Raw genomic sequence first — 17,289 nt, forward strand, 5'->3', positions numbered from 1 at the left:
GACTCCACTGTGATTATCATTTTTTAAAGATTTTATTTATTTGAGAGAGGGAGCATGTGTGCAAGAGCAGGGGGAGGGGCAGAAGAGAAAGGGAGAAACAGACTCCCGCTAAGCAGAGAGCTCCACGGAGGACTCGATCCTAGCACCCTGAGATCGGGATCTGAACCAAAGGACGACGCTTAACTGACTGAGCCACACAGGTGCCTCTATGATTATCATTTTCATGTAATTTCTTTCGCACTAATTTTTCCCTTTGCAAAAACTAAAACATTTCTTTTTCTCAATAAGATATTTGTTTCTGATCTTAGCTCATGCTTTTTTGGGGTCCCCTTTTGTAAGAAAGCATCAGTGGGTCCTCCTGTGTAGGGGCCTGGTCTAGGTGCTGTATTTTATATCTTGCTTGTCTCACTCATCACCGTAGATATTATTGTCCACTGCCGTATATCTGTAAGGTCATGCCCTCCTTAGCTCTGCTGTAAACATGCAGGTTGTCTAGAAGGTGCACACACACCCACATGTCCTGCTGAAATTACATCCTATGTTGTGGTAACCTTTTGTGAAATTTATTTTTGACCACTATGTTCTTAAAGGCTTAAAATGTGCTCTAGACACAGGCAAGGTGTGAAGTAATTTTTAACAGGGCACAAAATGCCAAGACTAGATGAGTCAGGAATGGGGCCAGTACGTGAGTCTCCACGAATTTAATTAAGGTAATAATGACTTAAACAATAATGATTAACAGGAAAGTACTTTGGAAGGAATCTCAGGAATCTATATGCCAAAGCACAGAGCATTCCAATGGTCTCTTTTTGATAAGGTATTGTAGGACCTGTTCATTAATCCCCTTATGTTCTTCCCTCCTATAGTGATGAATCACCAGCACCAGCAGCAAATGGCACCCACTAACCTGAGCCAGCAGAACCACCCTACCCAGAACCCACCAGCAGGGCTCATGAGCATGCCCAATGCTCTGACCACTCAACAGCAGCAGCAGCAGAAGCTCCGGCTTCAGAGGATCCAGATGGAGAGAGAGCGGATCAGAATGCGTCAAGAGGAGCTCATGAGGCAGGTATGGCCTTCTGTGGTACCTGCTGGAGGCTCCATGATCTTGGGTGCCAAGGCTAGAGGGTAGGTAGCTGCTGGCCATTGGGGCAAATCTTGGTCTAGAAGCATTCAAGGCCCAAAGCCTACTCCAGACCATATGAGTTAAGAATCCGGTTTCTTTTTTTTTTTTTTTTTTTTTATGATAGTCACAGAGAGAGAGAGAGAGAGAGAGAAAGGCAGAGACATAGGCAGAGGAAGAAGCAGGCTCCATGCACCGGGAGCCCGATGTGGGACTCGATCCCGGGTCTCCAGGATCACGCCCTGGGCCAAAGGCAGGCGCCAAACCGCTGCGCCACCCAGGGATCCCCAAGAATCCGGTTTCTTCTCCCAACATCTACCTGCATTTGTCTTCAGAGCCAAACATATGTGTATGAGGACTAGCTATGTTAGCATGCTGCCTTTGGGTTCTACTGTTGATCTCTATAAGGAGAGGAATACTGTGTTCCAATTAACTATTGCTGTGTAATATATTATCCCAAGACACAGTGGCTTAAAACAGTTTTGTGGGTCAGGAATTTGGGCAGGGCTCAGCTGGCCTGTTCTTCTGCTCTATGTGGTGTTGATGAAGGCCAATTTAGTAGCATTCAGCTGGTGGTTGGGTTGGTCTGGAGGGTCCAAGATGGCTTTATTCAAGTGTGTGGCATCATGATTAAGGATTGCTGGAAGACTGGACCCGGTTGGAACTAAAACCTAGAGTATCTATATATGGCACCTCTAGCTAGCACGCAGTCTCACTAGTGGGACATGATGTATAGTAGCTTGGTTTTCCCAGAGAGAATGTTCCAAGAAACAAGATGTAGAATCTGCCAGTGTCTTAGGATCTGGTTCTGGAAAGGGTCACAGAATCACTTCTTCCATATGCTCTTAAAGAAATCACAGATTTGCCCTAGATTAAAGCAGATAGCAGAAGAGATGTCCGTCCCATGGACACAATGACAAAGGGTTTGCAACCATCTTTCGTTCGCCACAGAACATGAAAAAGATTGAGGGAGAATGAGAAAGGAAAAATGTTTGCATACAGGCTCTGATAAAGTGGGTATTGATCAGGCATCTTTTGCCATACTCCATTCATTCATTCATTCATTCATTCATTCATCACTTAGTGGACCGAATGTTGGTGGGTATCCTCTGTGGGTCAGGGTGGATGCAGCACTTCAAAAAATGAATACAACAGAATCCCTGAAGGAACCCACAGTTTTCTGCCTCCCTCAGTGGCTCCATCTGTGCAAGAACAGGATATTTATTCTGTGTTGCTAAACTAATGGAGCCTGTGTTTTTAGATCTCATAAATTTTGCTGACTACATTTTAGGGAGGAAAGCTTCAGTTTATTGTTCTAATTCTTGAGACTTTGCTTTATCACTCACATGAAGCAAGATACATGAGTGGCCTCCTTTCACTAGTTTAAGGGAAATAAGTAGTTTTAACCATTCCAGAGAGCTTTCTTGTAAGAGCCTGGGAGTGTCACAGTAAACTTTGCTTCTTTCCTTTTAGTTACATCTGATCCTTTCAAAAATATACATTGACTTCTATAAATGAATATTGTATTTCTCATCAAGTTCTAGGATGTAAAGTATCTATATAATGTGAGGTCTTAAAGACGTGGCGATTTAAAAGAAGTCCTTAGACATAGCCTTTGACGAGAGAAATGAATATAAATTGTGCTTTGTTGTTCAGTGGAACTATCTTCTGAATTTGAGGAATACAGCTTTATAACATTAACTACAGTTGTGCCTTTTTCCCTGAGGATTTGTGTCTGAATGTTTATGGTTATTTCAGGGTAACAGTTGTTTATGCTGTTTTTAGATATACAGTATCATGTTTCCTAACAGGAAACAATTGTATTATTATTTTTTTTGTCTTAGGATAATAATTCCACTTGGAATATTTTTTCTGTTTCATAATATAGAATAAATTAAACAGTATTAATGGTAGCATTTATAACTTTTCTTTTAGTTTTATATGTAAAAGAGCCTTTCATGCATTTTTTTCCCCCTTTACACAAGGCTGTGGAGGTTTCTGCAAAGAATGATTTATTTCTCAGTTTGTGCCACTTTCTGTGTTTCTTTCTCTTGCCCCACCTCCTCCTTTCCCACGGAAAGTATTTCTGCAGAGGGGTGGGGAAAAGTGCCCCAAATTGTTTCCTTTATTCCAACCATAGGTGCCTTTGAACCAGAATGTAGTATTGATGGTTCATATTACAGAAATGCCAACCGAGTTCATTAAATGCTGATCCCTAGAGGCTGTGGAACTTGGAGCATTTTGCTGCATCATATTGTGCAATCCTACTGTATAGGACAGTGGGGAGGAATGTCCAGATTTGCTCGCAGAGGCTCCCATAGTTCAGCTTGTGTGTGTGTGTGTGTGTGTGTGTGTGTGTGTGTGTGTAGTTAAGAGGAGGAGAGGGAGGTGGAATGGATGGTTCTCATGTCCTTTTATTTTAGTTATAGAATACAGGAAAAGAGATCTAAAGGGATTTCTTAATCATGGCAGGTTTTTACCCCCCATCCAGAAGCAGCCTGCTCCTCAGTGTCAAAGATACTATTTAAGGCTCTACGGTAAATAGTGTTGGAGTGTTCGCTGATAGTTTTCTGGGGTTTTTGCCAAGATGCCTGATTGTTCAGGTATGGATTATATCTATCATCTTAGTGGGATTTTTTTACTTCTTCCTTTTCTTTCTTTCTTTCTTTCTTTCTTTCTTTCTTTCTTTCTTTCTTTCTTTCTTTTCTTTCTTTCTTTCTTTTCTTTCTTTCTTTCTTCTTCCTTTACTTCCTTTACTTCCTTTCTTTCTTCTTCTGATGATGTTGATTTTCTGCCTCAGTATTTACACTTAAGCCAGGGACAGGGAAATGGACTATTAGTAAAGGTGATATTTGTCCAACCTGTTTAGCTGCCTTATTTAGAATCTGGTAGAAAACTGGAATAAGGGTAGAGGAAATGGTGGTCCTGATGAGGTCTGAAGATTTGTTTTTAAAAGACTTATTTATTTATGTATTTACTTGCATATTTATAGAGCTAGAGCATGAGTAGAGGGAGGGGGAGAGGGAGAGAAGCAGAGCCCAATGCAGGGCTGGATCCCACGACCCTGAGATCATGACCTGAGCTGAAATTAAGAGTTGGATGCTTAATCAGCTGAGCCACCCTGGTGCCCCATGATTACGAAGGTCTGAAGATTATCTGTAGACTTCCATTTCTTCATCCTGTCCCACTCCCATGCCCACGATGGTCAACAAGCACCTGAATCTCCTTTGCTCACTGGGCAGTCTGTAAGGAGCATGGCTTTCCTGTTGCTCACACGCGGGCCTAGCTGTGCAGGCTGCCTTCTCAGGGCCCCTGCCTTGCAGGCAGCCTTGACCTACCTGCAGTTCTACCAAGAGAGAATTTCCAAGAGAGAGGCCCCATCCTATTTCTATCTCCACAGTGAGAAGGGAGGTTGGTAAATTTAATGAGTAGATGAATTTATTCCCTAGTTCTTGGGAAAATAATCACCATTCCGAAAATTGTGATCATCCTTAAACATATAATAAATATGAAAGCTCCTTATCAATTAAATACTATGTAAATATTTGGTTTTGTCCCTCCGTCTACCTCTTCCTTCCTCATGCCATCATCCTCCAGGTGTGTCGTCTGACAAAGTTGCCCTATGGAGAAAGAAGCTCCTCAGTTGGTATCACATAAACTGACATACATCGCATGTTGCCAGGGGCTCACATGTTAACTCGTGGTCACTGAAATCATGTAGAGTATCAACAAATGGGTGTAAGGAAAGCTTGATTATAGATCTGAGGTGAACATTCATTATTTCAGGATGGAAAATTGTGTTTTTCATTTATTTTTAAGATTTTATTTATTTATTCATGACAGACACACAGAGAGAGAGAGAGAGAGAGAGACAGAGGGAGAAGCACGCCCCACGCAGGGAGCTGACGTGGGACTCGATCCCGGGTCTCCAGGATCACACCCCGGGCTGAAGGTGGTGCTAAACCACTGGGCCACTGGGGCTGCCCTGTGTTTTTCATTCTTTTCTTTATCTCATTATTTATCCAACCAGTGTTTACGTGTTGAAAAATAACAAAAAGATAAATGAGACTTGACCACCCTTGGATAACTTGTATCTTTTTTTATTTTTTTAAGATTTTTATTTATTTTTTCATAAGAAACAGAGAGAGAGGCAGAGACATAGGCAGAGGGAGAAGCAGGCTCCCTGTGGGGAGCCGGATATGGGACTCGATCCTAGGACCCCAGGATCACGACCTGAGCCAAAGGCAGACGCTCAACCACTGAGCCACCCAGGTGCCCTGGATAACTTACACCTTAACAGACAAGCAAAATGATGAGATCAAAATGATTACAACTAATCCAGATTTGTGGCCAGATGGGTAAATTCAAACTCTTTTCTACTTTCATTTTCTGGAGCCGAGGGCAGACACACCACAGCACAGAGTCTGTGAAGTGAACAGAGGGTACTTCTTTATTGTGTTCAGTGGCCCCTCAGGCCAACAGCAGCCACAGCCTTTAGGATCAAAGGGCCAGTCAGGTATTTAGTATCTCCCTCGATTAGGAATCTTCTGAAGTAGGAGCATTTCATTAAAAATGGTCCCTACAATTTAGCATTGGCTGCAGTAGCCACAGTTGAACTTCTTGTATCTCAGGATGTGGCAGGTGCACCAAGCTAAGGGGTGCCCCGAACAAGCTCAGGGGAATCCTAGCCAGGTCTGCAATATGCAGTCTTCTTAGGAGCATGGATGTTTCCCTGCTTCTACAGGCATCTATCGCAGACATTGTGGAGAGTGAGTTTTTGGGAAAGACCTTTTCAGTTGTCCATGATAATGAGAAAAATGGTTTGTTTTGTTTTTTGTTTGTTTGTTGTATAATGAGAGTTTTATTTTTGTGAAATTTCCCAAACCTGGAGAGGCAGCTTCATGTTCGTTAGAGAAATGGCAACTGGAGAAAAGAAAGGTGTGTTGAAGGTGTGTCTCCTGGTATCTTCATGTTCTTTAAAAAGAATTTTGAATTCAGTTTGACATTTTTTCTTTCTTTCTTTCTTTCTTTTTTTTTAAGATTTATTTATTCATGAGACACACAGAGACACACAGAGAGGCAGAGACACAGGCAGAGGGAGTAGCAGGCTCCATGCAGGGAGCCCGATGTGCGACTTGATCCCAGGACTCCAGGGTCATGCCCTGGGCCGAAGGCAGGTGCCCAACTGCTGAGCCACCCAGGCGTCCCAACATTTTTTTCTTTTTAATTAGAAAAATAAAGTCTTTAATTTCTACAAATATAACTGAGTAGGGTTTTTTTGCTTGTTTGTTTGTTTTTTCCTGATTGAGACAAAAGAAGCATTTACATAGTGAAATAAGCCAGATCTTTATGATTCCATTTGCATGATATTCTGTAAAAGACAAAACTATAGGAACGGAGAACAGGTAACTGGGTGCCAGGGTTGGAGGTCGGGGGGTGGGGGCTGCCTACAAAGGGGCAGCACTAGGGAATTTTGGGGGTAGTGGCACTGTTCTGTATCTCGATTTGTCAAAATTCAGAAATGTATACCATAGAGTGGATTTTACTGTGTATCAATTAAAATAATAAGAAAGCAAAATTATCACACAAGACAAAAGATTTATTACAAAACAATTTTGAGATACTAAAAAATAAGAACATAATAATCACTCATAGTCTTCAGAGAATGGCTATGATGGATGCTGGAGCTTTCTCTCCGGTCTTTGTATGTATCTGTGTGTATGCTCTGTTTTTAAAACAAAACAGGTAGCATATACTCCTGTTTTATTATCTCTTCATCTTAATATATGGGGACATCATTTGATTATTCTGTATCAGCCATGGTAGTTGTGCTGTGACTTTGGATATATCTATTGTAAGCTGCCTCGGATCCTTTCTACAACAGGGCTGGACGTAATTTTTTTTTTTTTTGGACGTAATTTTTAAAATACCGTGAGCCACGCATGCCCACAATGACTGTAGACGATTCTGCTGTTACAGCTTAAAAATCAACACAGTATTTGCTCAGTATCATAAAGGGCATGTTTGCAACTTTACCCAGAGAAATGGAAAATTCTGGTAACTGCTAAGAAATTGAGAAACAGGCTTCTCAGTCACTATTTACTCATCTAAAAGAACAATTCCTTGACATGAAAACAGAGTCATGGCTTTATCTGAGCAGAGTATTTCTTTTCATGTGTGTTATTCATTTAATTAGGAAGCTGGGGGGCCTTCTGCCTTGAAGATGTTAACCTCAAGGACTTCCTGTCAGCCCCCAGGGCCTGGAAGATTCTGAAGTGGAGAAGCTTTAGCTCCCCCTTGCCCCTTCTCAGGCCCTGTCTTGTTGAGAAACCGTTATTATTCTAGACAAATCCAGCGCTGCTTTTACCCTGGGCTTTCTCTTAATTGGGGCTCCGTGGACAGGAGAATGCAGCTTGTCAAACAAAACTGCTGACTAAGCCTGGCCTCTAGTTGCCGGGGCAACGGGGACGGGGACAAGGGTTTGGGCCGGAGGCCTCGGAATTCTTCTGGCAGGCCTCACAGATTTCTGTTAGGCCTGACAGCCACGCCGGGGTCTGGCCAGCTGGCCGCCCCGAGCAGCCATTCCTGACCGTGGGCCGTGGGCCGTGGGCCGGGGAGGGACACGCCCGGCTGGGAGCAGCCCTGCTCTGGGAGAAGAATCTGGAGTCTGGTATTTGTCATGTGAAGAATAGCTATTTAGAGAGGTTAAAAGTGCCGTATTATAGCAGCTCATGAGGCATAAATGGTGGCTATTTCTCTGTCTTTGCTTCAGAAGCTATAATTTAACTTCCAGAAAAGCATCTCATGGAACTGGGTTTCCGGGTTGACTGGGACGTCAGAGGTCATGTCGTCCAACCAGCATGTGACTCCATCTCTGGTGGCCTGGCTACTTAAGTTCAGTCATTGATTGGTCCAAGAAATGCTCTGGGTACTAAATGCACAGCGGACAGACGGACTTGGTCCCTGCTCTCCAGAGAGCTTCAGTGCTAGTTTCCGTCAGTGTTTTATTTGTCTACGAGTCCCAGAAATAATCCATTTTCTGAAAGGACCTGGGGTTCTCATGCTGCTGAGGAATAATATCAATAGAAGTCTTTTTTCAAGGACCCCCCCCCCTTTTTAAATTTTTATTTATTCATGAGAGACATAGAGAGGCAGAAACACAGGCAGAGGGAGAAGCAGGCTCCACGCAGAGAGCCCGACGTGGGACTCGATCCCGGGTCTCTGGGATCATGCCCTGAGCCAAAGGCAGACGCTAAACCACTAAGCCACCCAGGCGTCCCTACAAGGACCCCTTTTAAAAATCCTATAAACTGAACATGTTTTTAAAATAGAGGGTCACCAAGTTTGCACAAGGAAAAGCAACTTCATATTTGTGATCTTCAGAAGATCACCAAGGCACAAAGAAACAGACCGTTCCAGAATCCATTCAGCTAGTGTGTGTGTGTGTGTGTGTGTGTGTGTGTGTGGAGAGAGAGAGAGAGAGAATATCTAAATTGTAAAGTTTTCCTGAACGTGATCCTAAGGGACAACAGAGATTATAGCCTAACACCAGATTGTGATCTACATCCCAGATTGCGAGAGCAGCAGACACACCATGGGTAATCATCATGGACTCAACGAATGTCTTCCCCAAAAAGCGTTAGAGGTTTGACGCTTCTTTCATACCAACAGTCTGGCAGCTGAGCATGTACGATGAGGTATTTGAAAAAGGGAGGCTCCAGGAAATGTGACAATGAATTTCTAGAATCTCTTGGCACAGAGTTAAAAAGAAATTTACATTGGGAATTTTTTTTTTTTCTGTAAAGAAGGTAAATAATTCAGCCTTCTGCCTCTGCAGTCCCTGAGGGTTTTGGCAGAGGCAGCGACTTTTCTGCACCAGAATAACTATTTTAATGTTAGGATTTCAAAATATTGTCTTTATTTTTTTTTTTTCATTTGTCTGTACTCACCCCACCCTTTATAATTAAAACAATCCAATCTTCCAGTTTTGTTGAACCCCTGGCCACACACGCTTAAGTCAAGCAGAGCCCCCTCAGGAGGGTTATTGTCATTTCACTTCTCTTTGAAGCCCATTCCAGGGAGGGCAGGAGCTGGCTGGCTGCATCCCTTGGCCAAGGACAGACCGGGCTACAGGACAGGACGCTTTCAACTGCTGTTTGCTTTCTCACCTCCTCTGTTGATTTATTCCACAGGCAAGCTGCAGGCCAGCGGGGAGCTGGAAGGAAGGGAGGTTTGAGGTTGGCTTCCAGGGACATCTTCAACTTACAAATCAGCATTTGTCTTTCACATCCTCCTTGCTGTTTTACACCCCACCCCCTTCCCCAGCTGCTAGGAAAGGGGTTTGGTGGTGTTTTTTTATTTTTAACCCACATATAATTATTCGTTTCAGGGACCTAGATGGACAACCACAAACTCTGAAAGAGATTCTCAAGCCTTTATTTTGCAAGTCTTTCCACCCGCAGCTTGGATAGAGAAAAAAAAAAATACAGTAGTGTGGGGAGGGGGAGAGGGGGAGGGGTGGGGCTACTAGGGGCAGCTTTCCAGATCTTTCTGAAACTGGCCTTTAAAATCTGAACTTACAGCTTTGCTTGGTGTGTTGTGAATTCCCAGGACACTAACTCCACCCATATACATTGAAAAGAACCATAGAATATGTCCAATTCAGTTTTTTTCCCAATTTGGCAAGGGAAACTATGTTCAGGACAGCTAAATAGGCTGTATCATCAGGTCTTCCTCCATGCTACCTGAAGGAGGAGGGCTGGTATTTCCATTTGATAACTGGGAAAATAGGCCCAGAGAAATGAGATAACTTGCCCAAGTCCCATGGCCAGTAGATGAAAGAGCTGAAAATTTTAGGTCTCCTGACCTCAACCCTTGGTTTTCTTCTCTCTGCTGCACTGTGAGGACGGCTATGAGAACAGACTCGAGCCAGATCTTGGGAAGGTTGCTTCTCTGTGCTTCAGTTTCCTCATCTGTAAAATGGAGATGGTTGGGTTGTCATGAAGATGAAATGATAGAGTGCTTAGAGCAGTGCTTCCCACACCGTAAGTGATATGCAAGCTTTCGCTGACATCTCTGCCTCCTAAAACATGCAACTCTATCAGGAACTCATTCTGTTGACTCCCTCTCCGGGCCAGGTTCTTTATAAACATGCTTTTAAATCTTCATAACAGGGATGCCTGGGTGGCTCAGCAGTTGAGCGTCTGCCTTCGGCTCAGGGTGTGATCCCGGGGTCCTGGGATCAAGTCCCACATTGGGCTCCTTCCAAGGAGCCGCCTTCTCCCCCTGCCCATATCTCTGCCTCTCTCATGAATAAATAAATACAATCTTTAAAAAATAAAATATAACAGCCTAACAACGTGACTTTTATAAGCTGTCTCTTTTTTTCAGATGAATAAACTATCAAGGAAGGGTAAGAGTCTAGCCCAAGATGTTCTAGTTAGAGAATAACTGACCTGGGATTTGAACTCCAGTCTTTTCCGATTCCAGGGATGCCTTTTCTCCTGTGCCAAGCTCTGGACATGTCTAATAGCATTTCACCTTCAACAACTGCTTGAGAATTCCAGTGGCCAGTAGCCCAGAGAATTGAGAGAGCCAGTTCTACCACTCAACAAGGCTACTAGCTGGAAAGCCCTTCCTCAGATCTGTCTCAGCTCTGTGGTAGAGGGGCACCTGCGTGGCTCAGTGGTTGAGCATCTGCCTTCAGCTCAGGGTGTGATCCTGGGGTTCTGGGATGAAGTCCTGTCAGGCTCCCCGCAGGGAACCTGCTTCTCCATCTGTCTGTGTCTCTGCCTCTCTCTCTCTCTGTCTCTCATCAACAAATAAATTAAATCTTACAAAAAAAAAAATCTGTGGTAGAAGGAATCTGCCTTTCTTCCTCCATGTGTTAGCCCATTAATAGTTGGAGAACCAAGGTATACCCCTCAGCTCTCATCTGGTTAAACAGTTCCCTGCTTCTCCATAAGACGTGACACCTGGATCCCTTCCAGCCTGATTTTTCTCCTCTGGTCACTCTTTGTAGAGTATAGAACAGGGAACCTGGATGCAGCCTTGCTTGCGGTGGTTGACTGGAGGTAGGCACGTCTGTTGAAATATCTAGAGCAGCAATGCTGATCTGCTACTTGAAATGGAACAGAGGTTTGGAACATGGAGCTATCAAGGAGATAGAACCCACAAGGCCTGGCTTTTGTCCACATCTGTCTCCCTCTCTAGAATCCTCCGTGATGTAGGGCACTGTCTGTGCTCACTGCTATATCCCTGCTGTCGAGAACAGTACCTGGCATCTGGTAGTTTCTATAGGATCTTAAAAAAAAATAAATACAGGTACAGATGAATGAGTTGTTCTGGGGGCTGAGAGAATCAATGGACTTGGAATTTTGCACTAGGATAGGTGGTGATAGCATTAAGAGAAAGCTTGAAGTTGGTAGGAAGAGCTGCTTGGGGCCACATGAGGAGTGGATTGTGACACGTAAGGTATCAGACCCCACCTCGACACATTTATTTAGGAGTCCAGAGCCAGGAGAGAGGAAGCTGGCAGCTCGATGTGGTTCTGATGGTCAGGGAAGGCGTTCTGGAAAAGGTGATACAACAGAACTTCCAAGGGCGGATAAGACACGGCTAGTTGAAGAGGGACTCAAAGTATGAGAAGTCTAGGAAACTAAAGGCTTATTTGGGGGAGGACAGGGAAGGGGGACCTTGGGAAGGCACCTGTGAATAGACCTACTGGATAGAGTGAAGAGAGAGATGAGAGTCAGACGAAGGGGCTCAGATGTACCTTCAGCTTAGCATTTGTTCTCCTGCCTAGATGAGGAGGCGCTGGGGCCCCCAGCAGTGGTTAGCGCAACTGCCACACACTCTCTGAGTTGGAGACCTGAGTCTAGTCCTAGACCAGCCTTGGCCGACTGAGCCTCTGTTTCCACATCCGTTTGCTTAGTCCAGCGCCACCATCTTCTGCCTGTGGTTGAGCTATTTTACCTTCATCCGACTTGACTGCTGCTTCTTGGTCAAACCAAAGTCAGGCGTGTAGGGCAGGGCAGCAGATGTTGTGTGGCAGCCAAAATCATACCAAGTCTGGGATTTAATTTTATACCTAAATTTAGCAGTTATTTTTGAGAAAATCCTCCCCATGTTTGGATTCGGATGTGTTAATGATGTTAGTCCTCTTATTTCCAAACTGGGTTTTGTACTACTCTTTTTCTCCTCCAGTTCATGGGCAGAAATAGGAAAATATTTTCAGTCAAGAAAAAAAAGGTACTTCTAAATATGGAACTATTACATTATAAAATATAATCAAGTGAAGTGAAACTTCTTACTGTTCTCCATGTATATTAAAAACTGATTTTATATTATGCAAAAAAAAAAAGCTTACAGGCTTGTCTTTATTTTAAAAAGAAAGCAACAAAAGAAGAGAGAAAATTGTTTTCTTAGCCTTGCTGACTCATCATGATGAACTTCACGCTTGGGTTTAATCCATCCAAAGTGAAAGGTAACCACGAAGAAATGTCAAACCACTCAGTATGGAGAAGGTTCCACATGGTAACGTGGCTTCTACGATTGCTTGGTTTCTGCTTTTGTTTTCTGGGATTGGAATACAGAACAAGAGATGATAATAATTTTACTAAATGAGCTCGTCTGTGTAGATGCTGTCAGTATCCCTACTTTCTGGATGAGGAACAGAGAGTTTAACTGGCTGGGAGATGGCCGAGCCAAGGTTCACATCCAAGCAACTGGCCCCAGAATCCTTGCTTCTGACCACTCTGCCCTCCTGCCTATCTACTGTTTTAGGAGCAGTGAAGAGAGCCGTGGGATCATCACACAAGGGTGGAGTTTGTGCCTGGCTAGTTGAGATGTATACATAGGCTGTTATTTTAATCATATTTGTGGTTAAAGATGAGAATGGAATGTTCTTAGTTTATTTTTTTCTTTCATTACCCATGACAGTTTAAAAAATTCCCATTTAAATTCCAATAATTTTCAGATATTCATTGAGCAGATACTTTATTGAGTACCTGCTGTATGCCTAGAGTATCATAGGCAGCGAGGATAGAGTTGTGAACGTGACAAAGAAGATTCCTTTGTGGAGTTTTCTAACATTCTGGTGGGAAAGATACAAAAAATACTTAAGCTGCCATGAAGAAAATTTAATTCAATCTCTGAAGAGATAGCATTTGTAGGAGGCAGACCTTAAGTGAGGTTTATAAGCTTTAGGAAGATCCAAGGAGGAGGTTCTAAGCAGAGGGTACACTTGGGGCAGATGCTGGCAGTGGGGGGAGCAGCAGGAAGGGAGTGAGTAAGGGAAGCATGTCAGAGACAAAGGAGGGAAGTGGACAGTGCTGTCACATAGGGCTTTTTGGGCCCAAAAAGATGGGCCCACTCAGATGGACATAGGGCAGGGAGCCAACATTCTCTTCATGTTGGCAGCTGTGTGGAATGACTTGTAACCCAAGAATAATCGTGGAAAGAGTGTTGCCCCCTATAATAACTTTCTAACTCACACTACTATGATTTATATTTCAAAATTACTATTCAGGTCTATTCAACACCTCTCTCTTTTTTTTTTTTTGACTGATTTTTTTTTTAATTATTTATGATAGTCACAGAGAGAGAGAGAGAGAGAGAGAGAGAGAGAGGCAGAGACACAGGCAGAGGGAGAAGCAGGCTCCATGCACCGGGAGCCTGATGTGGGATTCGATCCCGGGTCTCCAGGATCGCGCCCTGGGCCAAAGGCAGGCGCCAAACCGCTGCGCCACCCAGGGATCCCCACCTCTCTCTTTTTAAAAAATTTTTTTCTTTATTTATTTGAAAGAGAGACCATGAGCTGGGGAAGAGGCATAGGGAGACTCCCCAGTTAGCAGGGAGCCTAACGTGGGGCTTGATCTTAGGACCACGACCTGAGCCAAAGGCAGAGGCTTACCCAGCTGAACTTCCCAGGCACCGCATTCAACACCCTTTCTAGAGAAGTATTCTTTCTCATTTGTTAGTCATTAGAAGGTAGAAAATGATAATGTGAGCCCCCTACAGACAGAACGTAGCACTGCATCTTTTGATGATGGGGTCAAGCCTCCAAAATAGTTGGGGAAATAACGATGCTGAGAAATGGAACTTCAATTATCTTTAATTTAAAATAGCGGGAACAGATGTGAATTGACAGATGTGATTTGGCAGATGGCACAGTGAAACGTTTTCCCCAATATAGTATGGGTTCTCTCAGCTTTGGTTATTCTACTCTTTTGAATTTTATTTATATATTTACACACAAGCTTTCTCTTAAAAATATATGTTGTATCTATGTGACATTTGCCAGGAGTAATTTAAATGAAGGGGAAAGTTTAGAACTAAATATTTTATAGCTAGTTTCTGATTTTTTCTTATAATTTAAACATTTTACTTCCACCTTGAATGTTATTATAGATGAAAAAGAAATCATATACATATATGTATAGTGTGTGTGTGTATGTATTTTTTTTAAAATTTTATCCAGTGAAGTTTCAGAAATAATTCTCCTTATATTTACATTCAGACCACCCGGATATTAGAAATTGAACCAGTATTCTTAAGACTTACAGTGAGAAAATTTTGTCAGATATAAGAAAATGCAGCAATCTCTTCAACTTGAATGTTTAAAAGAGCATCTATCTAGAGGAACATAGGGCAAGGGAGGGAAAAGTAAAACAAGATGAAATCAGAGAGGGAAACAAAGCATAAGAGCCTTCATCCTGAGGGTTGCTGGAGGGGGTGGGGGTGTTGGGTAACTGGGTGATGGGCATTAAGGAGGGCACATGATGTAATGAGCCCTGGGTGTTGTATGCTACGGACGAATCATTGCCCCTCCACCTCTGAAACTAATAATACACTATATGTTAATTAATTGAATTTAAAAAAATAAACCAAACAAAAAGAGCATCTGTTTCAGGGTAAACTCCACATTGATTCAGAATGGTTATAAAATGAAATGTTATTTAAAGTTGGTTTTTTTTAATGTAATGAAAGTTATTGCCCAGAGGATCTCTGCATTTACAGTTTACAAAGAGTTAGATACTATATCATCGCCTAGATGTTTTCAGACGGTGGTTTGTGTGTATGAGTGTGCTTGGTGGACTCTGGGCTTCTCCCACCAGCTTCAGTCTTTGTCATTCTTCTGTATGAAGCCTTCACGTGAGCTTTGGTTGGAGAATAAGGTGTCTAATGCACAAGGCCTACCATGTAAAAAGAACTATCAATCAGGAAGTAATTTAATTTTTCTAGATTTATTCAGAAGGTACTTCAAAGATTGGAATTATAGACTAAAATCACCTTTAAAAAACTATCCTTTGTTGTTGTTGTTGTTGTTGTTCGCTTTTTATGGATAACTGAAGAAAATTTGTTAAGCATTCTGGTTATTTGCAACCTGGGTGAAGAGAAATGAACCAGAAGCCCTTCCTAACAGGATGTTTATTGCAATATAAATTAGCAGTGCAATTTCTTATCAATCAGGTGTCTCACGTTTTATAAGAGTCATGCTACCCTAACTCCTCATAACAGTACAATGAACTCTAGTAACCGAAAGTTTTTATTGCCGATGACTTCACTAGACTTGTCTAGACAGCAGTTATTCTCTGAAATCACAGCATGTTAGGGCTGGAAGAGATTTAACAGAGATACCGTAATTTAAATGGCCTAAATGTTCTGTCTGCCATTGTAGCCATGGTTTTGGGGTTTGAGGGATGGTAAGACCAATGACTTCAGGCTGGAAAGTGGGAAACTGATAGGCATAAATATAGGAAGGGCCTAACTTTGGTTTTGGATGCAAATATAAACATATAAAAGTATCCTTCTCTGGAAAGGGCAGCAAATTTGAAGGGAATTTGATGTCTGCTTCGGTTTGTCAAAATGGAAGAGACTCCCTGGAGGTTCTACCTAGAGAAAGTATTGCAGTCAAATTCATAACCTTTTGGATTGACTCTCTTTGGCAAAGTAATGCCAGCTAAAACAAAATAATCCCTAGCGTTCTAATTTCTGCTAATGAAATCCATATGCTATCAGTTTTGTTGTCAGTGGGATTTGGATTGGCTCTGCATGGTTCCCCACCCTTCAGCCATTTTAATCCCATCAATAAAATGAGCAGTCAAGTAGAAAAACTGATTGACTAACAAACCTTTTAACTGGTTGTTTTGCTCTCCTGGCTATTGACATAGGGCTGCCAGCTATGATTTTTTTTTTTTAAGATTTTATTTATTTATTCATGAGAGACACACAGAGAGAGAGAGAGAGAGAGAGAGAGAGAGAGAGAAACAGGTTCCATGCAGGGAGCCCAACGTGGGACTCGATCCCGGGTATCCAGGATCAGGCCCTGGGCCAAAGGCGGGGCTAAACCTCTGAGCCACCTGGGCTGCCCTGCCAGCTATGATTTGATGTAGAGCCTGAGTCTCTAATTCCACAGCTTTATGGGCCCATTGGTGGCAAAGACCAGAATGGAGGTACTAGGCCAAAGGAGTTCAGCTGCTTTGATTGACTTAGATTTGGTCTGAGCACCTGGAATAAAAAATAGCCTTGTCTTTGAGAAAGTGTCTTGACACCTTTCTTTGATTTGGGTATTTAAACAATTGAATGGGTGGGACAGTTGCTACCTAAGTGTCCTGAGGTAGATATTAGCTGAGCTTCTCATTAACTTTGTGAATGTCAGAAAGTGGCTTATGCCTGTAAGACTTTCTCTGGAGAAAGAACAGTAATGATTTCCTGATGATTTTGACTGGTTGGGAACAGACATTAAGTGCTTTGTATTTGGTGAAAAGTTTTCATGTGAAATGTATTTCGCTGCGATCCTTGTGACAAGGAGTGAATAACTCGCGTCTCCCTCTGTCCTATTTCTGTAGGAAGCCGCCCTCTGTAGACAGCTCCCCATGGAAGCCGAGACTCTGGCCACCGTTCAGGCTGCTGTCAACCCGCCAGCCATGACCCCAGACATGAGATCCATCACTAATAATAGCTCTGATCCTTTCCTCAATGGGTAAGTTAACGTTTTGGAGCGACTGACTTATTTTTGCTTTCTTTATTATGTGGTCTAGAGCATAATGGGTCTTTGTTTATGTCGGGGAAAGGTAGGGAGCTTGGAGGTTGGGGTGGGGATAGAGGCAAGCTGTCCATTTCCTGATGTTGGCAATTGTACTATGATTATGTAAGATGTCCTT

At 42.8% G+C, this 17,289-nt stretch overlaps 1 protein-coding gene across 1 annotated transcript in view; it reads left to right on the forward strand.

Annotated features, from left to right (window-relative positions):
• WWTR1 (WW domain containing transcription regulator 1) overlaps positions 1 to 17,289 on the forward strand; it is a 133,160-nt gene that overhangs the window by 106,562 nt on the left and 9,309 nt on the right. Inside the window, exons 4-5 of the mRNA XM_077864729.1 lie at positions 867 to 1,069; positions 16,975 to 17,108. Of these exons, the coding sequence (XP_077720855.1) occupies positions 867 to 1,069; positions 16,975 to 17,108 (337 nt within the window). The remainder of the gene's footprint in view (positions 1 to 866; positions 1,070 to 16,974; positions 17,109 to 17,289) is intronic.

Source organism: Canis aureus, chromosome 22 (genome assembly GCF_053574225.1).
Source record: "Canis aureus isolate CA01 chromosome 22, VMU_Caureus_v.1.0, whole genome shotgun sequence".
NCBI classification, from domain to species: domain Eukaryota; kingdom Metazoa; phylum Chordata; class Mammalia; order Carnivora; family Canidae; genus Canis; species Canis aureus.